At 44.2% G+C, this 25,776-nt stretch overlaps 1 protein-coding gene across 2 annotated transcripts in view; it reads right to left on the bottom strand.

Moving 5' to 3' along the window:
* Nucleotides 1-9,631: 9,631 nt before the first annotated feature.
* The window catches only part of LOC311017364 (metabotropic glutamate receptor 7-like), a 60,948-nt gene continuing 44,803 nt past the window's right edge, over nucleotides 9,632-25,776 (bottom strand). Inside the window, exons 8-10 of one of the 2 annotated variants that reach the window (XM_084015638.1) lie at nucleotides 20,642-21,577; nucleotides 13,434-13,690; nucleotides 9,632-9,916 (exon numbers count right to left, since the gene is read on the bottom strand). In XM_084015638.1, the coding sequence (XP_083871764.1) occupies nucleotides 9,805-9,916; nucleotides 13,434-13,690; nucleotides 20,642-21,577 (1,305 nt within the window). In that variant the 3' untranslated portion in view covers nucleotides 9,632-9,804. Of the gene's footprint in view, nucleotides 10,027-13,433; nucleotides 13,691-20,641; nucleotides 21,578-25,776 lie in introns of both variants that reach the window. The other variant, XM_084015637.1, reaches the window with a different exon arrangement.

Below are 25,776 nucleotides of genomic sequence, written 5' to 3' on the forward strand. Positions count from 1 at the left end.
TAGATTATTATTTATCATAGACCCATTTTGCTTTTCAACAAGCATTTCTTATTGAACTAACTATCCCAAGGGGTTTGCATATATTTCACAGCTTTTTGGAGATTTAATATTTGTTTCTAAAGATTATTTTTTTGGCTAGAGCCCTGTTCAAGCCTTTTTATTACTTTTTTTCAGACTGTGTAGATACAGGGAGAGGGAGATGAAATGCGGGAAATACGTCCCAGGCGGGAATCGAACCACGTCGAGGACGTTAAGCCTCTGTACATGGGGCAGCTGCCCTAACCACCGCGCCACCGGCCACCTCATTGATGTAATATTTGTTTATGTAGATTATGTATGTCGGAAAAAGTCACGAAAAAAGTCACAAATAAAGTCAGTATACTATGTCGGGGGAAAAAAAGTAGTATGCCATAAAATTCAGTGAAAGAATTATATCATGTACCATAAAAAGTAATGGTGAAGTCATTAAAAAGTCATAGTATTTCACTAAAAACATCAGTAGTTAAATATTTCATAAGAAAGTCATAGTCGTGTGGATCCATATCTCCAAGGCAGTTGTCATCACTGTTCCCTTTCCAAACTGTATTTCCTCCAGTAACGCTGCCGATACTGGAACCATACACCATACTCTGGCAGCCAGATACAACCACAGAAACGTTTATTCTGGCTTTGTTTGTTGGACACCCCTGCACACAGAGTTGTAGGATAATCCTTCATTCTGGGAGCACATGATTGAGGCACACTAATATTATTAAGGGCAGTTTTCACAACGAATCTGTGTGCATTTGCAATGACCTACTAGTTAAAAGAAAAATGTTCCAAAGCTGCACCGTAATATGTAAAATGTATCCAAGCACCTTTAAATTGGCCTGTTTTAACATCTCACAACAAGAACTAGGGTTCATCCATTAGACCTGAAGCAGATTTCTAAAGGAACGTCTCTATCCAAGACTATGCTTTCTATTAATACGCCCCATAAAAGGACCAGCTAACTGCTACAACAGCAGTTGAGTAGTTTGAATCTACAAATGGAGTTGTGCTAATCGATAACAGCAGCCAGTAGTAGGTAATGAGGGCGCCATTATAACCCTGCCAATCTCTCACTTCATCAGCCTCCCCCCCCTCTCTGTTCCCATTAATAATTTATTAGTGTTGGAAGTTAATGCATGCGATGGAAAAACATATGACCTCATGAAAACCTTTTGGAAGAACTGACTGTTCAGCTGTTGCTGTGTGTCAGGCGATGCAGTCTTCAGAAACCTGCTGTTGCGGATGCTTTGCAGTCCTTCGCTCCAAAACCACCCGTCACATCTGTATGGTAGCTTTTGATTTCTGAAACAAGAACATACTTCTACGTTCTGTGATCATGAAAACACCTGCTGTATATTTGTTATTTCAGACACTGGCAGAATGCTAATCAAAAACAGTGTTTTGTATAAGCACGTTTATATTTCCTTGGGTCATAACAGATTATTATAAGTCCTGGAGCCAGGCTGAGCTCTAATAGGGAAGTTATTATTTCTAGTGTACAGCACATTGACAAAACTTTACTCTTTACTCAAAAATAAAAAAGATTTAATTATGGAGGAAGTGGTAAGGTGATCTGCTAGCCGTGGAAATGATGGTGGGCAGCACCATCATATCCTGATGAAACGGATAGCACAGTAATAGGCCTCATTAGATGCCCAAAGCGCAAGAAATGTGGCAATCTGTTTCCCATTAGGCTGAAAGCACAATGATAAAAGAAAACATCATAATGATGAAGCATAATTGTCAGGGAAGCGAAGGATATATTTCATATTTTATTATCAGCAATCCACATAAAATGTTTTGCATGATGTCATACATACCGTATGAGATCACAAGAGTACATCGGTCCTGTATCTGGCTTCACTCGATGTGAGAGATACACTCAGATCATAGAAAATCAATGAAAGCCATCATCAATTCTACTTTCATGTGGCAAAATCCTAAAATGTAGCCATGCAGGATCTTTAGTATCTTTGGTGTTTTCATCGGAATTTAGCACTCGGCTGTCAGAGGGGTCAAAAGTACAGACATTCTTGTGAAAAAGTACAGGCTCTGACATGTACTCAATGTATAAAGTACTGCTGTTTGTCATGTTTCAAAGGAAAGGAGTTCAGGACCCAAAAGCAGACAAACAAAAAGATCACAGGAACAAAAGATGTTTTCAATTAAAACGGGCAAAAACACAGTCGAAAAACTAAAGTAGGCTACAAGAATCAGAGACCAAAACAAGAACATAAGACAAATTAAACAGCAGAAACTGAACTTAAAAAATCCAAATATCACTGGGAATACTTCACAGACAGAACGGTGGTGAGCCAAAGACAACAAACTATGAAACGAAGGAAACACTAAATACACAAGGGGCTGATTTGGAGACACAGGTGGGGAAACACCAAAGACTGCAAAATAAAACGGGAAGTCAAAAATCACAAGATCATGACAGTTTTTGAATTAGCATCATATAAGAAAAAAAATCACCTCAAATGCATTTAAGCCAAAGTAACAAGTCAATTTTGAAAACGTAAGTAGAAAGTACAGATGTTTTTTAGGTAGTAAAAGTAAAAAAAAAAAAAAAAAAAAAAAAAAAAACTAGACAGAAAAGTACAGATATCTGAAAATTCTAAAAATCTGAAAAAGTACAGTAATAAATAACAATAATTTGGTAATTGTTTTACCTCTGACTACTGGTTTTGCTGCTAGTTGTGTGAACCATCAAACCAGTAACAAAAACACATTGTTAGTCTGTTATAAATCAAATAAATAGCTGTTATTTAATTAACTTGGATCTCATTGAGAACAAAATGCTGCCCCACACAAGGTCACGTGGGATTACAGTGAAGCCTTTGGGTGTAAATAAAATGTTCCTATCCAGGAAATGAATACATTTCAATGCATTATCCTCCAATTTGACCAAACAAGCACACTCACAGTCTGGAAATGATCAAGCTCCTGTCCTCCCGCCAGCAATGACTGCAGCGCCATCTTGTGAGAGAATAACGTAAGTTCACTTTGAAATGCTTTGGAAAGGCTGACGCCCAACAGGAAGTCAATTCAGAAGTACATTTTGTGATGCGTGGGTGCAGCTTGTGCAGATCTTCTAATCTGAGGCTCGGCGGTGAGAACACAAGGCTGTGAGGCGGGAGGGGACGAGATGGAGAGCGCTGCAGTATCATCAGCAGATGGCAGTAGCACCTCACCACGACAACAGCACTGACTGGTAACCTTTGCATGAGATCACAATATCCTTTGTACACAAATAACTAGTAGCCTTAAGCTATGGCAAACAAAATACCAAACAGCAATTATCATTTATCAGATAGTGTGTGTATAGGAAACAAGATCTTAATTTCAGATACTTGACTTTATTTGAATTCATTATCTTCCAAGTGACGCCACATGTGAATCAGCGAGTGGATCACTGACGGCTGCTATTTGTCAGGCTGCTTCTTTGCTCTGGGCTAATTCCCCCTGATAATAAAATGTGTCCAGTCTCTCTTGAGTCACACCCATAATTAGAAAGTGAGATAAGTTATAACAACTGTGAGACTCCATAATTCAGTCACAGATTTAGAGAGGGTGGACTAATTGCATTTCGCTTCTTATCGCATAAATTGGATCCATTCCAGAGTTTGGGGTTGAAATCCTCGTCTTCAGTCGTGGATGGCACCGCTTCGCCTGGATTCGGTGGATTTTCAGAGGCGTGACGCGGCTCGGGAGTTGGGAGGGTTTCATAAGCGACAAGTGGGGGGGGATGGGTGAGGGAGGGGGAACATGGCAGGTGCTGCCTTGTGCTGGTTGCTTGCACTGGTGTTAATGGTGTGTGCAGCATGTTAAGATTTGCTGCAGGAGCCGAGGGCAGCGACGGGCGACTTGGCATATGAGAGGTTATTGGAAACATTTACATGGCAAGCTGAAAGACCTCATTACCTGCCTTGATTTTCAACTGATTTATATTAAAATGGCACTTTTTGTGGCAGTTTTGACCAACAAAATGTCACTTTTTAGGCCACTCTAATCAAGAATGCCGTAAAAAGTGGTGTTTTATGGAGACTCACTACCGCCCTGTAAAAAGCAGCATTTTAAACCGTTAAAACACGCCTACAGTTCAGGAGAAGGGCGGCATAAAAAAGTGGCGTTCTAAACTGATAAAAAAATGCCGCTTTTGATGGCGTTTTAAATTTCTTGAGAAGAGCCGCCTTAAAAGCAGCCGCTTTAATGAGACTCACTACAGCGCCGTAAAACGTAGCATTTTAAACCATTAAAAACATAGCTTAAATTTCCAGAGTAGAGCAGCGTAAAAAGCGGTGTTTTACACCATGAAAAACGGCGCTTTATTGAAAGTGGCGCCTTTTACAACATTTGAAAGAGCAGCGCTTTAAACCGTTAAACAGCCACTTAAAGTTCTGGAGTTGAGCGACGTAAAAAGTGTTGTTATCGGCGGTTTGAGTGTGCGGTGCGTTTGAGTGTCGAGGAGGAAACGGCAGCACCGAGGTCAGGTGAAACGGCCTCCCTCTGCTCTGTAATGTCACGTTGGAGCAGCCTCTGCATGACGTGCGTCGATCAACATCAACATTGCTCTAAATTATACACAACGCAGCAGCGGGATCGCTGTCGTTTCTGCGCCGTGCTGCATATTCCTTATCGTTTAGCTGGAAACTCTTTGCCCTCTGACATAACACGCAGTTCAAACAACACAACAGCTGAAAGTAAAACACGAGGGTTGCTCAGTATGTGGTCGCTGTTCATCACTTCTGCCTTCTGCTGGCCTCGAGTGATCTGCAGAGTCATGTTAGCGCGGGATGTCTGCGGCGCTTTGGTCTTGCATGCTCCCCGCTGACCCGTTGACCAGATGGGTCAGCGACTGTGCGGTCGGGGCTTGGCGGGCCCCTTCTGCTCTCTGCAAGGGTCCACTCATGAGACCGAAACCCCAGAGACCAGAGTTATAGAGGCTGGATGGCATGGATTGCGAGCTGAGCCGAGACATCTGCACGTATACATTGATGAACATCAGCTCTTGCGTGAACGCGCGGTGCACACGTGCCATTTCCCCTCTTCTGGAGGATGAAGCTCTGTCACAGCGTATAATGTTTTACCCATTAATGGGGAAATGAACACAAGAAAATATGAGTTTTTGTAATAAGCTCGAAGCAGACCTGATCTTTTATCATTCCAGACAAGCTGTTCAGGAGGGTTACATTAGCGGAGTGATATTTTTCTTTGCCATGTCATGTGGAAATTTAGTCAAGTCATCTTCAACTGTTATTGCAGTCCATTAACTCCATTGTGAAGATACATAATTGATGCAGCCTTTGGGTAGAGTTTAATCAAATGGAGTGTGCTCCACGCTGAAAAATGAGACACACAATCCTCGGCAATGTAGCGTGCTTGGCAAGACTATAATTCACACTTTGAAGTGATTTATAATCATTTAACCGCACGGTGCCCAAAGCAAATTCTCGCAGCTTTTAAAAAGGTGGATTCATGTGGAGGATTTCTGAATTAAGGATCCGTCTTCAGAAGGCTGAATGAAAGCCAAACATCAGACAGCTGTCACTCCCAAACAAGCCAGCGCTTGTGCTGTGTGATCCCTTCCCTGCACCTTCCGAGTTCTGCAATTTCATCTCGGTCTGATGTGGATTTCCATCACTCTCCCCTCAACTATTCATTTCCATTTCAGGATTTTGGTTTCTCTTTAGGCATGTACTTTTCTCTGAAATAACAGTGATCTGTGTGGGATGTGGAAATGCATTGTTTATGCTGTGCTCCTTGAAATCAAGGGCTTAGCTTTCTAGTTAAATTTCACAGCCAGCCAGCACTTATCTCTGTCAACTCCCGTTTACGCCGCAGATGATGTGTCTTTGCTTTAAACGCTGTTGGCTCCCGTTGGTGCCGCCAACCCGAGCTTGTGATTGGATGCTAAAAATGTACCAATTTATTTTATACAAGCCATCTAGAAGTGAGATGCGTCTGTTAATGCAGCCTATAACAAATATGCAACATATTCACAAGATGTATGCTAGTGCTTTCTCTGTGAATGAATGCTTTTTCTTTTCTTTTTTTCCCTGACAGGAGAAATTGGGGGGAAAGCAGGGGATTAGTGCACCCACTCGGCTTTGGAATTCTGCAGAGCATTCGTCAGTAACACAGATGCACAGCAGTCAATTAAAACCCATGACGTCAGATGTGTCATTTAATGATGATAATGATAAATAAGGTATCCAAAAGTTTGGATACCTTAGGGATGGGATGGTGCGACAGCGAGAGAGGTATTACAGTTATCACGGTGGAGGCAACACAGTCTCAATCCCCCAGCCAAAGATGAGTGAAGATAAAGGAGGTGACTGAGCTAATTGTGTACTGTCAGAATCCATATCTGCAACGACTGTCAAATGAGCAAATTCAAATGTATTCTCTCCACCCACTCAACTCCCCCCCCCCTCCTCCCCCCCTCCCCCAGGGGTAAAAGCGGTGAGAGAAGGAGGAATAAATACCAGGAGACACTAATGTGATGAGAATGATGCCTGGTCTCTTCCGCTGATTAAAAATGCAATATAGCGCCGTGACAAACACACTCACTGTGCAGCCTGAGCAGAGCAAGGAGAAGGTCTGAGGACCGGCAGATAAGAACCGGCACCCGGTGACCCTCCCACACAAATGTAGCCCGTGGATCACTCACAGTAAAGCATACAAAACAGGCAAAGCCTGTTGACAAAATGCACTCGTGATCTCCCTTTAGATGCTAATTAGTGGCTATGAAGAGGATGCGGATGTTATGATTCACGTCTAACCGATGCTCTTACTGGAGCACTAATTATGAAATCTCAATGCCACTATGTGCTGGTAACAGCAACTGGCCTGGTTTCTTCAGAGGGGGAAAAAAAAAAGGAGATAAACAAACAGCATCATGAGGAGGATTTGAGTATATGATGCAGCAGGCGGGAAGAGGAGGAGGAGGAAAGGAAAAGTAAGAAGAGCATCTTCGTCCATCCTGTGTTTGCATCAGGCCACAGTCGGTCACTGACGGGAAGCAGATAAGGTTTCACTCTGGCTGCAGTTGGATAATTGGACATTTATGGAGAGATAGGGGAGCCCAGAGCCCAGGAGCCATGAAACAGAGCTAATCTAGACTCCGCATCGGTAAATTGTCTGTGAAAGAGCGCATCAGGAGCTCTGACAAGATAAGGAAGGCTTTCTTCAAAAGCAAGAGCTGGACCAGAGTGACATGAAGACTCATGATGGAAGAAAGTCTCGGCGTTCGCCGCCGCGACTTTTCCATGTCACGCGAGGCGTGCATCGCGTAGCAGCGGTGTTCCCTTGTCATCCAAATTGGGTCACGCAGAGTTTTGTGCAATTCTTACACGGTAAAAACACGTCTGACAACTTTATAACGAGACAGCTCCTAAAGGCACAGTTCACCCCTAAATCAGAAATATTCTTCCTCTTAACAGTAGAGCCATTTATCAATCTGGATTGTTCTGGTGGGAGTTGCCTGGTTTAAGAGATGCCTGCTTTCTCTCCAATATGACAGTTAAAGCATCCCCAAAAAATAACTTTGTAAAACTCAACAATATCTTGTTATATAGTCTTATAACAGCTCACTGCTCCTACAGGCTTAGGGTTGGGTAACCAGAGGTCATATTTCATGTATGCAAATGTATGTACATGACAACAGGAGTAAAGTTTGAATCCCATTCTATTGGAGTCTCAGAACCTCCTGGAAAGCCGGTGTACATTTTACAATCCATCCACTCATAATAATGTGATTGACAGGCAGAGGTGAGAAAGTTGCATCCTCGTGGTGGAGTCCGCCTCGCTTCCAGTCCGCCATGATTAGTTTCCTCTCTTTGATGTTTTCCCAGGAAACTGCTGCCTACAGAGCAGGTGCACACTGAGCAGGTGGGCCGCCACGTAGGAGCCCCGCGAGCTCGGAGTAAACCATACTTTACACTATTCTGGTTTAAAAAAAGAAAACACACACTTGCATAATGCCACATTTAAGTTAAAGTTTTGGCTTGAAATCAACATCCACACATAGGACTCTTTTTTTGCTGAGCCGTGGATCTAAACTCCGTTCAGCCCCTGCTGATTACTTGCACACAGACACTGACACAGGCAATTAATTTGGCGGAGGGAGAGGGTAGTCTTAATTGGACATAAGTGGGATTTTTCTTGGCTGTGTGCAACAGAAAATGACAGACTGTGCGTATGAGAAGTAAAGACCATCTGGTCCCACAGGAGCTAAGAGAGATGGCAGACAAATGAAAAGAGTAACAACAGAAAACCTGTGTGGGTTTCATCCCCACTACCTCCCTCACACACACACGGCAGCATCCTCTTGGTCATGATTACTTCCCCACGTAACAGCCTGGACGGAGAAACAGAAGCCTCTCATGCGTGGCCTATTCATGTTTTTATGTAATAATCAATATTGAATATAACTATATTATGCTTGCAGGCGGGAATAAAGAGCGGTTAGCTCGTAAAAGGCTCGGCTATCAGCAGGACAAATTGATCTGATGTGTTAGATTATTCACATTAATGTGTGTGTTTGTGGGGGGGGTGGATGGGGGGGGGGGGGGGGGGGACTTGAAAGGAGCATCAGCGGGAGAGAAACACCGGATGTGACAGAAAAGAGCAAAGGGTGAGCTCAGGGAGTCAGCTGGTGGAAATCCTCTCCTCCGCATGACGCCGCCGCTCAGTGAGCTCGCTGATGTGCCCCGAGTCGGCAAACGGGCACATGACATTTCATCAGTCTACAGAGCGCCATAAACAACACGGCTGTACGCTTGCTGTACGTGTTCGTACAGCAGTTTAACAACGGAAATAACTATGATATGCTGTCTGGTTCGATTGTATAAAAGATAACAAAATTATTTTTTTATTACATCTTCAGAATTTGACAGACATCACAACATACTTGCATGATTGCTTTGATATTGACGTTTCCCACACCATAATTAGGCATAATGTACCCAAGTACGAAACTCTAGAAAACAAACATGCTTGCAGATACAGGAAGGGGGGGGGGGGGGGGGGGGTAGTCCAACAACAGATTAAAGCCATATTCTGTCCTTTTAATGCAGCTCAGGTCAGGTAAAGAAAACAAACGGCAGAAGGATGCTGAAGCGTATCATCTTTTTTCAGAATTTATTTCTCTTTTTCTGCTTTTTTTTTGTTTTTGTTTACATCAAATAGAACAGACACATTGGCACATGCAAAGTGAACACTTTGTGGTGCTTTTTCATAACCATCCAAATCCAATTGAACAAAGACTGGATATCTATTTTTGTACTCCAAACATGAAAATACTCTCAAAATATTTACAAAAAAAATATACTCACAATGCCCATCAGTGTAACGCAATAATCGTCGGGGACTGATTTGAGTTGATTTCAGTAAAACAAAGTACTGCGTGCGGCAGAGTTTGCTGTTCAAGGTAATTAAATCAACTGCAAGAAAAATGAGAGGCACAGAAGAAAATCACTTAAACAATACAAAACAGAAATCAGATTAATGGGAACCCCAAGAGAATATGGCTTTAATGACATTTTAAAAGAAAATATCTTGAAAGCAGATCCACTGTCCTTTTTTTTCTTTTCTCTCTCCATCTCTCGGTTTGTCCTCGTTCACAGTGACCCCTTTTAGCAGGCAAGTTGTTTTCTGTCAGAGCGGAGGGGGAGGGGGGGCACAACACAAGTTTAAAACCTACGGTTTGGAGGGCAAGGCCGACCCGGCCCACGCCGGCCTACAGCTAGTCTCTGTCAGGACTCGTGTCTAATGTCTGGATGCAGGTTGGATGCTATCCACATTCCTGGAGTGCAGCGGTACTGCAGGTGGTGCTGCGATGCCTGCGCTCGCTCTCCTGTCTCTGTTCGTCACGAGCTCCCTTCCCTTTTTTTTCAAAATCACGGATAAAAGGACAAACGGCATTCGTTTTTCAAGCAGATCAGATCCTGAGGTTGTTGTAACTCACATATGTTTTCTTGGTTGCTTGACCTGAGAACAGAGCAGGGAAAAAAAAGAGATTTAATTTGAGTGCTGCTAAGAAGAAAAAAGGAAAAAGAAATCTGCTTCGGTAAACTCATCCTACTGTGCTGTGCATTCATATCACCAGCTGTGTGCAATCAGTTGCAATATTTTCTGGCCCACTGTATCATTTCAACTCGCAATGCCCCCGTGTACAGCCTTAGTTTCTATTTTCAGATGTTAACTAGTGGTAACACACACACACACACACACACGCACACACGCACACACACACACACAGTGAGCGCCGAACAAATGCTAGGGCATGCAATGTGATCCCAGCATGCATTGCCATGGAAACATATCAGAATGTGGCTGAGTGCCTAGGCGCTGCGTGTGTGTGTCCTCCTGTGTGTCTACATCGTTATGAGAACTGATTCCAGTTTCAAACCTTCAGCCCGAAGCTTTCTCTGGCTCGCCATGACTCCTGCGAAAGGCCGTTTGAGGGCGCCATCGGTGACGAGGACAATGTGGCTCTAGTCAGTGGACCAACGCGCTTGTGTGTGTGTGTGTGCGTGTGCATGCTCTTTGTGTTGGGAAAAGACGAGTGCATTGTCTTAATCACAGACATTGCTATAAATCCTCATTCTACTGCTTTAATGTTGCTATGGCGACCAGCTCCCATGGGCTATGCAATTAAAGTCGCACCATTTCTTTACAGCTGCATTTTGTAATCTTGGCCAGCAAGTGTGATGAATAAAACATTAGTGAATGTACAACAGTGTTGTTGGGTTTTTTCAGCTAGATGCTGTTTGTGTGTGTGTGTGTTTACTTGTCTGGGATTGAGATGTCTCCCTACGCTACCATCTTAATTTTTAATATCGATAGCTTATTATTCATCCCACAACTTTTCTTGTATTTTGTTCTGCGGTTGGGCTCCGTTTCCCTCCCCCAGTATGTATTGTTAATGAAATGAAATTGATCTGAAAAGCATCAAATCCAATCCACGCATGCCTGTCGGGTTGATCCATACCGGGAAAACAAACAAAACAGGACAGCGGAAGCATTTGAAATGTCTTCTAGAGGCGTCCTCGTGAAGACATGACACTGTTTCAGTGCCAGTGTAAATCTGCAGAACTGCTAATGCTCTTAATCCCATAAATCACTCCGAGTCATCACACGCAGTGCTGATGGGCCCTGAAAGGGAGGTATTTGGCGCTCTGATGGTTACAGGAATTGACGGTCAGTCTCCAGGGATGGTCGAGGCACAGCTCAGGTTTCGGGGCGGTCATGCACATAAATTCGCCATTAATAAATGTCACTTCGTCTACAGCTAAAAAAAGAAGGGCATGGGGGGGAGAGAGTGCTGTGAGGGAGCGGCGTGAAGCGAGAAGACATTGGTGTAGGAGAGACAGAAGGTGAGAGACACACTGTGCACTTTTGGGAAGGGCCTCTGCACCGCGGCCGCGTGCCTTGCTCGGGGACTTTCGATGCGCCGCTGCGACAGATGTTGAGGTTTCACCCTCGCTGCGGAGTGCATTTGCTCATTGAGCCACATGTGTGCAGGCAAGGATATGTTCCTCATCCCCTGATGCACTTGCATCAGCTCTCGCATTTATATGTAGCGTAACTCACACAGAGACACACACACACACACACACACAGATGTGAGTTCCCTGACAGATGAGTGTTTCAAACGTTTGGGTGTTTGGAAAAAAAAAAATCTGTCATCTCGCTGGCGTAATTCAAAGAGGGGCTGAGGTTTCCGGTGCACCTGTGGGTGCCACGATGGCTCTGTGTAATTAGCGTTGCTGCGGGAGAGCAGGAATTCGGGGACTGCGATGTGTGATTTGCATGAGCTGTCAATCATCTGTTTCCGTCCTGACAACTCGAGAAGAGCAAAGGGCTTCCATGGCAACGTTGGTCTAAATTCCAGCTTTTGCGTTTTTTTTTTTTTTTTTAAGAGTGTCTGTGTTTATCAGCCCAAACAAATGCTATATCAGCTAACGATAGAAGAATGTAGGCTTCCCCACTCACGTACTAATACCCAGTATTATCTTTGCTAACAGGATCATGCTTGCTGTTTCAGATGAAGGCTGCTATGAGTAACACAGAGTCAGATTATCTCCTTCCATTCCCGGCGACAAAGCCCTCCCCATCTTCTATCACTCGTTCGCTCACCCTTCAGCTAAAGGTCTCACAGTTCATCAGGAACCTGCGATAACCGGCTCCGTTCTATAGGACTTTACACTTTCTTTTTACCCAAGTAGCCAACCAATTAAATTGCTGGAATTGAACCTTCTAGTATAAGAAATGAAATATGTGGAAGAGAGAGAGAGGGAGGGAGACATCTCATTCGCCCTTCTTGTGAAAAAGGATTTAAAACCCCTCTAAGCCCCCATGGAGGGGAGATACATGTCCATCTCAACTCCTGACTCTGGTCTGTCGAACCCCCCGATCTCTATATAAGCGTTAATAACTCACATACATGGAGGGACTGTGCCCACTCCAACCCAGAAACAGTTGATATGAAATCCATGGCTTTAATACATTTTAATCAGTGTAGCCCCCCAGGTTGAGCCTGCACTAAACCACTGTTGAACCTATAAAAAGGCAACAAAAGGGAGGGGAAAGGGGGTGAGACGTGAATCCACCGCTTATTCTCTGAACCCGCTGTAACGTCAGCATGAAAGCATGGTGGAAATGGCCACCCAATGTGAGCTAGCTAACTAGCCAGATGCTAAATGAGAAAAATTAAACTTCATTCACAGCATAGGAGAGCACATTGCTATCGCCAGATTAACACTGAGTCGCCAGATGTTGCTGATGTGCTGAGAGCTCCATTTCCAGTCCAAAGAAAGCACAGAACAGACTTGAGCTGTGTTTTAATGCTACACAAACCGATAAGACGCTGGGTGGGGGGAGGGGAGGAGTGAGGTCTTGATTAAAGGGGCTTTAACATTTTTTCATTTTGTGATGTAAATTAGTAACAAATGGAATTGGCCTCGAAATGTTAGGGCTGATTTACAGCAGTAGAAGGTGTTTTCAGCCATTTTCAAAATATTTTTGGCTGTGGGTTGCAGGTTTCTGCAGCTGTATGTCGTAGGGCAAGGCCATTATTCAATATGATAATTGATCGTTTTTCAAAAGTAGTCATATTGTGTGATTTTACGAGATATTGTGATAGAAAATGACGTCGTCTAAAGCTGATACTGACCCAAATTTCTCCGAAAATGGGATGTGAAATATTTAAAAGGGAATAACATTGCAGTTTTGTTCTTAATGATTACCCAACGTAGTTCACAGAGTATTTAAAAATAGGCTTATTTATTGACGTACCAGAAAATACGCTTTATAGTAATATACATTAGAGAGTGCAGCACGAATAAACCAAGAAAACTTTCCCCTTGGAGACAATAAAGTCTATCTTATCGTACTTACTCATGGGGTCAGCAGCGGGGTTCTCACACAGTTCAGTCTTAGCTTCTCCGTTGGGTCTCTCGTTGGGCTTCTGGGACAGACGCGATGACATGGTGGCAGCTGTGACCACGGCCTTGAAGCTACGCTTCCTCTTCTGCACGTTCATCTCAGGGTGGAAGATAATGATGTACACCTTGGGCATGTAGAGCATGCCCAGTGCTACCGAGGCACTGAGGTTCATGGAGATGGTCAGGGTGGTTGTCTGAATGTACAGCTGGAAAAGGAAAAAAAAAAAGAGGGATTTTAACACAGGAGAGAATAAGCAACCAACACAATATAAATATGCAGCTCCTTTCTGTGAGATTTTGGTCCTATGAGGCAGAAACACACGAAGCTTTAAACCGTGTCAAGAAAAATGAGCGACAAGACAGATATGATTGCTTAACATCTGTGGCAAATTACGGAACAGTGACCCTGTTGAGAACAGTGATGAAGCGAAACCTAATAATAACCATCGCCTGATAACACAATATGAGCATCTAGTGAAAGAAGTTCATTGGTCGTCTTTCCCCAATCCTGAGATGAGAGGAACTCATCTGTTACGGGCCTGTATCATTATAGGATGTTTGCTTGACTAATAAACCACAAAACCTTCTGATAAATCCATCCACCAACAACACTTTCCCTTTGATAATCTGACACACCGAGGTGCTGTGGGGGGTTTGCTGTGTGTAGCTGTCGGGAGAGCGGCAGCCATGCGTACTGTAACAAAATCTAGCAGCGTTTATTAAAGCCTGACCTGCAGCTACTGGGTCGAAGACGGTTCAAGCGTATTAATGACAACAGCAGAAGCATCACCAACGACTTTATCAAAAATGTCCTCACACGGCCTCCTCTCTCGCTGCCCGTCCACCCGGGACCCTCCACTAGATTGATAGACTACACTCAGTCACCTTTCCTTTCCCCCTCGCATCAAATCTTTTATCTTACCACTCAAGCATTCATCAGACCAATCTACAGCCCGCCGGTAGTCCCTGTAGCGTTTCACCGTGAAATCCTTGGGCTCAGAACAACAGTGAGAATTTGTTTTGCTGCAGCTCTGCACACAGTGGCGTGCAGCCCTCGAAAAAAAGGCTCTCACTGCATTAAGTGGTGAGATCATTCACACGATTTCCATTCATGTGAGCCCAACACAGGTAGGTTTCTCCATCGCGTTCCTTATGCAATGCCTCTCGCATTCAAATGCTGTAATTACCAGCTTACGTGACCCAGATGTATGTTAACGCCAGTTTTATAGCTTCATCAAAAGGTGATTTCACTAAGAGGCACTGAAGCCGGTAATTTGGCACGCAAGAGCCTATTTTTATTTAAGGGTCTGGGAGGAGAAAGAAAGACTACAAGAGGGGACATTATTGTTTCAAGAGCAGATCACCAACGCGCCCCCTCGCTAATCTACAGCACTTGAAAAGCATCAGATGTCACTTTTATGCTGGCGGCCGCCGGTGACGGCAACAGGGAGGGGAAACAATCGTAAACACATTAGCCACCAGAGTTTATCTGCAGAGCGCCGAGATGCTCGGTGACTCAGTCAGAAGAAGAAAATGTCACCATTTGCATACAGTTTTTTCTTGGTAAGTAAATAGCACGACTGATGGTGATTTCGTTCACGCGAGACGGGACTCATTAACATGCCGGTGTCGCCTTTGCCTTTCCAGATCTCCAACAATCATTCAGACGGCTGATATCATCAACACGGCTCTCCATCCTCTGCTGTTTCTGTGTGAAGCAGCATCAGAGGCAGTAATCTGGCTGATGCACCATGCATTAATAACTGCATGAATATCACAATGCTCCTCTTCTGTGCCACTCTAAGATGGGAGGGGGGGGGGGGGGGGGTTATTCTAGTCCCCTGTCTGTGTATTTGCAGCGTTTGTGATTCGATATTGGGGCACCCCATCAAAAGAGGACACGCGTCAAATGTAATCGCCAGAGAGGATCCGTCCTGAGCCCACGTTTGGTAGCTGGTAACCTGTCTGTATCCATAGCAACGCCACAGAGTTTGGCGCTCGCAACTAAACACGGCTTGAATAAGCCTTTAATGAGATTCTGGATCCTTCCATGCCACGACGCTGACCCTACCCCAACTGATTTATTGACCATGCTGGAGAGTTGACTCGGTACACAATAAGTATTAGGTGCTTACTCATACTGGTCGCACACAAGAAAACACACACACACACACACACACACACAATGTGAAGACGTTAAGGCTCTCACTCCTTCTAACGCAGCTACATGTGAGCACAAACGCACCGAATCCTCTTTCCAGACGGGGTTTTCCCCATTGTGCCTCTCGATGAGCTTGACCCAATTTCCGTAGCCCCTCTCACCCACCACTCTAATGTTTAGCCTGTCACAGCGCATTCATAATTAATTCCTGTTGCTTTAACATAAATAAATACATGAAGTAATTTTCACAACTGCTTGGCAACGCTCTATTTTTAGCCGCGGTAATGATTTATTAACGTTCCTCATCAAGAATCAAATCAAACCGGTTTTTGCTTCTGAATTTTCTGAATCTCATTGACAAGCCGAACGCCGACATCCTGCCACGAGAAACGACACGTCTTCCATTTAGACAAAAAAAAAGAAAAGAAAAAAAAAAAGCTGTTGAGGGTAATCCTCATAATTACACCCACCAGGGATATACTTACTGCGGGGCAATTTAGCCGGGTATGGTGGAGTACTATAAATGCACACAGCGATAAGGACTTGAGTCAGTAAGTGACAATTAGGATGCTCTCTGCCCTGTAAGAGAATGCCTTCGATAATGGATCCGGGGGATTTGCGGGCTCCTCTCAACTACCTGGATGTCTCGATGTGTTGGGTGGCCTACTTTCTCGGCGGGCTCCTATCATGAGTAACTGTCTGGCTTTGTGCCGTATTGTGGACGTGTCTTCCCCTCATTCTGACGCCACACTTCCTGGGCTTCAGCGTAAACCGGCTGTGACACGTAACAGCTCCTCTTCATGTGTCAGAACAGGTCATCAATAATCCAAGCAATCCCGGGATGTCGCTATTTACGTTTCCTCGACGCGATCGGTTGTAATACACGGTCGACACCAGTCGCCGTGGTGATGTTTGTTCATCCAATCAGGGCCTGCATTCATCACGCCTCGTTCATCACAGCCGGAACTGACTCGCCATAAATGGATGGATAGATTTACACTGTGCTTTTCCAAATGAGTCAAGTGTTATTTAATGTTCTGTGCAAAGAGCAGCGTTGTAAAGTCTGACAGAATGATCTCTCCCGTATCGCCCCTTTAAACATGAATCTAACTTAAGAAATGACCGGCGATGTTTGGGGAGAGGTGATGACAATAAGCTGATGAAAAAAAATACATTTCTTTGACTTTCTGCAGAAACCACCGTTCTCACAAACATTCTGCTTTTCCTACGGGGAGGAAACGCAGCTTTGTGTCAGCGATAACTCCGTCGGAACATTTTGGCAGTTATGTATCAAAACTTTAATTGCTCAAATCATTCAATTTTATTAAGCACAAAGCAGTGGACTAGATCCGTGGCAAGCGGGGATTGTATAATACCTATGAGGAGGACGGCCTTTGGACAGTCAGCGCTTTCAGTGAGAGCAGCTCACACACAACGCTCTGCCAACAACCATCATTTAAAATGTATTTGGGTAAAGGCAATCAAGTATGTAGCCGTCTTCACAGCTGCCATGCTGAAAATCCACAGAAGTGTCTACTAATGAGCACTGTGACTTCAAACCATAAAGTAAAAAATAAATAACAAGCATGATCTTCATGAGGTGAAGTCTAATAAAGGGTCTTATTATGTTACTAATTGTTCATCTCTTTCAAATTAAAGCAGAGCTATAATAGAGAGATAGTTCAGTTGCCAAGGAGCGGGTTACATTACAGGAATGGATTTCCTCCCACCTGTAAGGGAAGATTTCATGTTGGCAGCGGGGAGGCGTGTCACAGCAACATCACTGCTGCGTGCGTCACACTGAACAATACATGCAGTCTGTGCGTGTGGCATGTTTTGTAAAAATGATACGGCTGATATGATAATTTCACGCCGCTGAATCAAATTGCATGCCATTTTAATTTGCATATTGGCAATGTTTACATAAAAGCCAGCTGCTTTAATTACCTTTTGGTAAATACCATCTGATGGTGCTACATAAATCATTTTTTGCATCACATTTTTGCCAATAAAGTTACCTGCACGTATTGATTTTCTCCATTAAGGGTTTTCGTCCGATCCGGCTCTGAACGTTGTAAACCAGCAACCACTCTCTCCCACTTAATAAATAATAGATGCTGAACATCCCTCTTCATCTTGAGAGATGTTTCGACATCTAATTTTCAAACCTAAACAGACAACTTTTCCTTCTTTCCATAACACTTGACCGGTTTTAGCTTTTTGCCTGCAGACTGCCTCCGGTGCAATATGCTCGGGGTTTCAACTTTCAGGCATGAAACAACTGATCGGCGGGAGAATTCTACATTATTTTATTCAAAAGACTCCACAATAAGTCTCCGTCAACCGGAGTTGTTTGGAAGAGAGAGAGAGAGAGAGAGAGAGAGAGGATTAGAAGTTTAAATGCTCGTTTTACCTGCTGAAAGCTGGAATGAGAGGTTTTTCCTCCCCGGGTATAGTTAGTCATTACTAATGATTCTTGGCAGCACAGTCTCTCTTCCAGAAGGTTCGGGGGAGCGGGAGACATCTTACATGAACCTAAGTGGTTTCCATACACGTATTGAAGTAGTATGTTCGTTTTCGTGACATGAAGCTCTCCTTTATGCGTGACTGTGACACGGGGGGGGGGGGGGGGGGGGGGGGATTCGCTGTCTAGTTCGCTTCCACCTGACATAAATTGTTTCATGATATCGTCGTTCTATTCTTCTGAACTGTGAGAAACATTCTGCATTGCAGTCGAAGATGTTACAGAATAAGAGACTTCTCGTGTTCGGTGACAGCAAAAGTTGTTAAAAAAAACTAAAAACTAAAAAACGTGTGACTTCTTAAAGTTTTTTTTGTTTTTTTTTTTGCACATTTCTATGGGTTTGATTGTTCGAAGGTGTGTTTGAATGGTGACACGCAGGCCTGGAGTTTGTCCGCTGATCTCCAGGCCTGAGGACAGCTGGATTTGGATGCTGGGGACTCTTATAGTCATTAACGTGAAGAGTGTGGAGTAGTTGACTGAGCACATGCAGGTGCACAGGGAGGCAGCGGGGGGGTTGATCTGTGGCTCTCTGATCTTCTGTTAACATTTTTCGCATGGTTTCCCTCGACATGAGTCTGAACGGGCAAAACAAAGGAGAAGGTCAGCGAGTCGCAGGTGTAGAAAATAAGGGCATATAATTGGTGTTGAGTTAAAAAATCCCACTCACAGCCACAGCTTCTGTGACAGTAAAATACAACAAAACAACAGAAGGTCAGACAGCAATCTGAATCTTTTTGGATTATCACAGCCAGCTGGCACCATAATCTTCACGGTGTTATCATAAATCTTAAATATCAGACAACCCGGGGTGAGAGCGATTATTCAAATCCACGCTAGTTTTTAGCTACAGCACGCTTAAAAACACAACAGGTCAAGTCACTTATGAAGCGAAGGCATAGTTAAATATATCCCATTTAGCCTCCAGCAGTTCATTAACATGCACACACACAGCATTGATCTCATCTATAGAAACAGAGCACGTAATGTGAAAACCACATTTCCCACCAGATTGCAGTTTTGTTAAAGGATTATGTTAGCATCCTGTCGACCAGGGGTGCACTGATACATATAAAGATGGGAAACGGTAGCTGTTGGCGAGCAAGCTGCTGTTGTGGGCGAGGGCTTGCCAACAAAATACTGCATAGCTTTCCGATGGATCCCCATTCCACGATATCACATCATGTTATTAAAACGCTCCGTCTCTCTCTCCGATGACACCGATGTCAGTGAGGAATGTGTGTTCATGTACCGAGTAAGCTCAAATAATGTAGGCTCGTTTCCCTTTAAATACACCGCAGCTTCTGCAAAGGAGATTCTAGACATGTGAAGGCACTTCTCACTTGCGGTGGCTAGGGAGCGAGCAGGAACTGCGCCCACAAAGTCTATTAGACCAGGATGCTGCGGTGTGAACTGCAGGCGAGTGTAAGAGCAGGAGCTGGTGCGAAGAAAGAGTTAACTGCATAAAGGGGAAAGATAAACACATTACTGCCTCGCTAGTCGCCCAGAGTAACATAATGAACTCCTAATCGCTGCTGAGGGTGTAATTCATCTATGAAATAAGCAGCAAATTGAGATGAGGAAAATCAGTTCCTGATCCATCTCACGCCGTAGCTTTTGCAGGACAGATATTGAACGGTGTGCCTGTGAAAAGGTTAGGAGTAACACTTTCCTGTCAGCATTGATATTCTGTCTGTGGGAAAACTTCCCCCTCCCACGCGTCTCGGACACACGGGCCCCGCTGAGCTCAAGAGTCCGTCGAGGAAGGCGTCTGTATTCTGCCCGGCGCTCGCCAGATAAGCAATAACCAGCGCGTCGGGTCAGAATGTCATATTCTCAATCAAGTCCAGTAACACCCAATGTCAGTTGCTTTGTTGAGTGGAGCCCAGCCGCAGAGATGGAATGTGTTGAATCAAACATCTACTTACCCCACAATTTCCCCGGGCCTTCCTCCTCCTCTTCATCCTCCTCCAACCTCCTCAACCCACCTGTCTCCCCTCTCCCGCATGAGGTATTATAGCAAATGTCGAGTCGAGGGTGTGACAGTTGCGATAATAGCATCTGGATAATAGCATCCGGCAGCCCGACCCGTATCCCTCCTCAGGCATTGCAGGATTCTGGTGTTTAACATCAACCTCCGCCTTTCTATGCCTATTTCTATCCGTGGCGGTCCTAGTGTGGCTTTCCGTGCACGTCGGAGCCCCGTGAATACCAAATCAAAAGAAAAATGAACTCATAACTTATACAGTCACCAACTGTTGGCGTGCGTGTGTGTGGGCGCTCCCTTTATGTACCCTTTGTATTTTGTGTTTCTACAAATATGCGCGTGTGTGCATGTGTTTGGACAAGATAAAAAAAAAAAACAGGGGCCGATAGAATGAAAGGGACAATTTGTGAGGGAGACGGAAAGAGAGACGGGTGGCGACAAAGAGAGAGAGAGAGAGAGAGAAAGCAAAAGAGAAGGAAATGACTCACCTTCTCTGCCGACTGAGCTGTGCCAAAGAAAATCGGGATGAAGGCCAGCCAGACTATGCAAGTGGTGTACATGGTGAAGCCAATGGGTTTGGCTTCGTTGAAGTCTTCCGGTACATCCCTCGTCTTGATGGCGTAGATGGTGCAGGTCACCATCAGCAGGATGCTGTAGCCCAACGAGCAGATGATCTGCAGGTCCGTGATGTCGCACTTCAGCACGCCGCGGGCCAGCATGGGGTTGATGGTCTTCTGCTCATCGTAGTCGACGATGGTGTTGGGAGGGTCCACGGCGAACCACACCAGCACGCCCAAGAGCTGCACGCAGATCAGACTGGACGTGATGGCGATCTGGGAGGTGGGGCTGATGAAGCGCGGGGCCGTGACCGTCTGCTTGCCCTGCTCGAAGATGCGGTAGATGCGGTTGGTCTTGGTGAGCAGCGCCGCGTAGCTGATGCACATGCCCAGGCCCAGGAAGATCCTCCTGAAGGCGCACACGGCCACGTCGGGTTTGGCGATCATGAGGAAGGTGATGATGTAGCACAGGAAGATGCCGGTGAGCAGCACGTAGCTCAGCTCGCGGCCCGACGCCCGCACGATGGGCGTGTCGTTGTGGCGCACGAAGGTGGCCATGACGAAGATGGTGGCGATGATGCCGAGCATGGCCAGGAAGACGGGGATGATGGCCCACGGGGAGTGCCACTCCAGCTTGACGATGGGGATGGGCTGGCAGGCGGTCCTGTTGGGATTGGGCCTCATGTTGTAGGCGCACAGTCTGCAGGAGGTCTCGTCGTACTGGTACTGGTAGCCGTCACAGAGCTCACAGTGCCAGCAGCACGGCATGCCCTTTACCCTCTTCTTCCTCTCTCCGGTTCTGCAGGGCAGACTGCACACGGAGATGGGCACCTCCTGCTCCCCATCTGGCCACTGCAGCTCCTCCAGCTGGTAGAGAGGGATGACACACAGCACAGGAAGACAGGGTTATATGTATGGAGCGATAAGCCGGAGGTAACGTTGGATATGAAAGAAACATGTGGATCGTGAAAAGTGCTTGAATTTTGGGCATGCCTCAACTTTCATAAGTAATAAAAGTCCCAGTGGAACGGAAGTGAGAGCGTCTTTAGCTTCTGTACTCTGATGTATTCCCCGGTGAAACAGAATATTTCAGCAGTTTACAGTTACAACAGGGATTTAAGTCAAATCCGTTGTATTTGATTAGAGCACTAAAAATGGGCTGAGTCTGTACTTGTACTATGCAGATTGATGGATGGATGTCATTTCATATTTGTAGAAACTGGTTGTTAATAGCCTAAGTAAGCATGTCATATTTTGTTTTACCTGGAGAGAAGATAATTGGATTTTAGTATCAAAATAAAAAGACAGTGATTCTTTTGTACGCATACTGTTAAATATTTACACAATATGCCTGGAGATGTGATCATCTAAAAAGGGTTGATAATGCATTTTCCATTTCATCCTGACTGTAAGCCCTTTACTTCTATATTATGCTCCTCATGCAGTTACATCCTTTGCAGAAACAATGCAATCTTTGTAAACAGCTGAAGCAAAAGTAAAGGCAGTAGGTTAAAAAAAAAACAATTAACCTAACCACTGCACAACATATTTGTTGCAAAATTCTTTATTCTTGAAAGTAATTGAAATCACCATGGCAACAGATCTTACTTTTGTTCAGTGGAATAAAAAATGAAGAAATGGGGAAAACGCAAAAAGACATTATGTTTTAATACAAGAAGCCAGTGAGGTATGAAATATGTGATGATAAGGAAGGAGAATGGGACTTTGGGATTGCAGAGTGCCTCTTTTAGACTTTGCAGAGCTATTCTATTTATGATCGTGTCATCAAAATGAAAAGTGCGGTATACAGACACGCTGAACAACTATCTGAAACTCCCATCCAAGGAAATGCCCCGAGGTGTTTCATGGTTTAAGCTCAAACTATAATCTCAATGTATAAGTCAGCCTTAAAAAAGCCGTGAAGAAATTGAATTTTTTTTAGGGCTCTTACATATTTTTGTTAGGGTGCGAAGAAAGCTTCCATAATACTTGGTGCTGATCTTTTGATTTATGAAAGTGTACTGATCCAAAGGCTTTAAAAAGCACCAGACGATTAATGATTCTCCAACAAGGCAGTTTCACAGCAATATATACGGTACGAGGCAAGTAACCAAAATAAATCAGGAGAGTCCAACGAACAAAGAGAGAGAGAAAAAAAAAAAACATAACAAACTGCATATTCTAGCGGTACGAACAGATTTTATTGTCCTCGGAAACTGCTTGAATATGACAGATTTAAAAGGTGCTTTGAGACGATGAGTGTAAAACAGCCTACGTTGAAATGATCGACGCATCGCATAAAACTATATTGGAAATAAACAGGAATTAATTGCCTTGATGTGAACCGAGTTGATGACTTAAAGGCCTCCTGTGGAGTTTCAGAACTCCGACAGAGCTTTGGAGCATTTCTGTCACGAATGTGTCCCCGCGTGTGATCACAAGGACGCATGTGTGTGCACGCACACACACACACACACACACACACACGTGACGCACAGTCCTGCCGTGCTCTCACACTATTACACCGATCTACAGGTGGCAGTGATGCTCCAAGACACACAGCAACGTGGCAGCAGCAGCGGCAGGGAAGAGGAAAACTGCATGCTCGCTAACGTGCTGTGCGTTCCAGGACCCATACTAGTATTTAGTATGCCAGGGAAAGATTTAGTATGCCCCAATATATAGTATGTCAAGTGTTTATGCCAAAAATACCAGGATGCTATGCTGTTTTGTTTAAAGTAAACCATAAGTAATGTCTATGGTTTTTTGACCATATTTAAGCTGTCAAACTCGGACTTGCGTTTAAAAAACAACAACATGACTGTTATTTTTATATTGGATTTATCTATGCAATATTTTTAGGGGTGCTAGGACTAAAAGGGCTAAAGCACCCATAAAAACAGGCTATACACCTATGGTATGAAGTACTATACTGCACCCAAAAGTATGTACTTTGTAAGGGCGGCGCAGCATGTGGTAAAGGTAAAAAAAAAAGTAAAATAAAAGGAACACAACCATGGATCGGCTTTGCAAATGTTACAGGAGGAAGGGCGTGCATTCAACACCTTTGGTTGACGCCATGGATTCACACAATGCACTTCAGTGAGTAACGCTCCCTCGGGCACCTCCAAAGGAACGTAATCGTTTTCCTGCTGAGAGCGGGATGAAAAGACTGATACGGCTCTCATGTCTGCCTGTTAAATATGGAGCTACACCCCCTCCCATCCCACTAATTAGTGTGTTGTAGCTAGTTTGTTTAATCCATATAAAAACCGACCGCTCGTTCCCTGGCAATGTCACAGTGACCGTTAGACTCAAGGAAGTTTAATAGTCTGGCACATATCCCCACTGGAAACCCAGAACTTCACGGGCGTTGGTTGGCAGATTTCTTTTTTGTCAAGCTTAGCTGGCTCACGTTTAGCACACAGACACGAGAGTGGCATCCATCTTCTCATCTCTAAGTCATCTTGGCAAGAAAGAGAATAAATGTATTCCTCAAAATGTCAAAAAAGATTCCTTTAAAAATTAACAATTTTTCTTCTTTTCATGTCTATGGTGTGAAATGGAACTTAAAGTGACGCGAGCACACATCAAAGACGGGGCAGTTGTGACAGAATTACGCACCTTCCCACCACTTACACCTGTACGCGCGCATAACTCATGTAACACAAACGTCTTTTTAAGAAATCAAAAGTCCATCAAGTACAAATAGCATCACATAAATTGGAATCCAGCCAAGGATACAAACAGCAGCACCTCCTCCCAAATATGGCAACAGCCAATAATTACATGAGCGCGCACACACACAAACACACACACACTGTAGGGGTGTGTGTGTGTGTGTGTGTGTGTGTGTGTGTGTGTATGTGTCACGTGTGTGTAGCGTGTGTACCTGTATGACAAATGTGTTGTTGCTGTGGTGTCTGGACAGATTATCATCTGCCATTTATCTGGGGGCATGAAGGTGCCATTTGTTATTTGGACAATGAATGGTGGCTCTCTGGAAAACCTCCCGATTACACACAGTGTGGAAACAGTAATGAGACCAACAGCTCTGTTGCCATGGAGACCGGAAGCAAGATTTTTGACACCTTGGACTCATAGGATTGCCACGGTTTTCATGTGGGTTTTGCTTTGGTTGTTAATCTTTCGAGATCCCACATTGTGGAAAGAGAGATTTCCATGTTTTCTTTTATTATTATTATTATTATTCTGAAAAATAAATACACACAGCTCATATACAGAATCTGTGCCTTTAAACGATCCCTCAGGATTTCACTTCACAACTACACGACATGTCAACCATTTCACAGCTTGAAACATTCTCAATGTGTCCCAGTTTATTTCCTGTTGCAGTGGATGTGAATGCCATCAACTGACAGGACGTAAACAGGGACACAAGCTGTTGCCTAGCAACGCAATTTGATTGAACCGCGCTGAAAAACATCGGTTGAACACAAGTATCTTTAGACGTTTTTTTGAACATTAAAGCAGGTAAATGTTCTAGTAGAAAGCCCAAACACAAGTGTGAACCTGGAAATGAGCGTGAAATGTCTCCATTCAAGTTAATTTGAGCTTTTGTGAGCTGGAACTCTGTTAAATTGAACTATAGATAATTGAAAAGTGTATCAGGACCTTCGTTTACTGTGCTCCTCGTGTGCTTATGAGTGAAAGCTATTGCGCTGCGATATAATTGAACTGTAACAGCACTTTGGTTTGTAATCACACTAAAAACGGAGCTCGGCGGACGTCGTTCCACCTGTGCCGTCCAATCCACGCGAGTGCGTTTAACTCGTGAACCAGAAAGACATTATGCAAATGTTAACTCATCTGTATGTAAATCTGGCGTTTTTGACGCGTAATCTGTGTCACGTAGAAATGTTCGCCTCTGGTTTCATCCCATCATAAGGCACGGGCAGTTCCAAACCGTGTTTGCCCCTGAAATAAAATAAAACTCATCACTTTCTTTATTGTCCACATGAATCACCCAAGCCCATTGGTGTGTTGTGACAGTCAGATCTATCATAGTCGCTACAAACCAACACCTTGCACCTATAAAAGCAGCA

Source organism: Eutrigla gurnardus (genome assembly GCF_963514095.1).
Source record: "Eutrigla gurnardus genome assembly, chromosome: 8".
Classification (NCBI taxonomy): domain Eukaryota; kingdom Metazoa; phylum Chordata; class Actinopteri; order Perciformes; family Triglidae; genus Eutrigla; species Eutrigla gurnardus.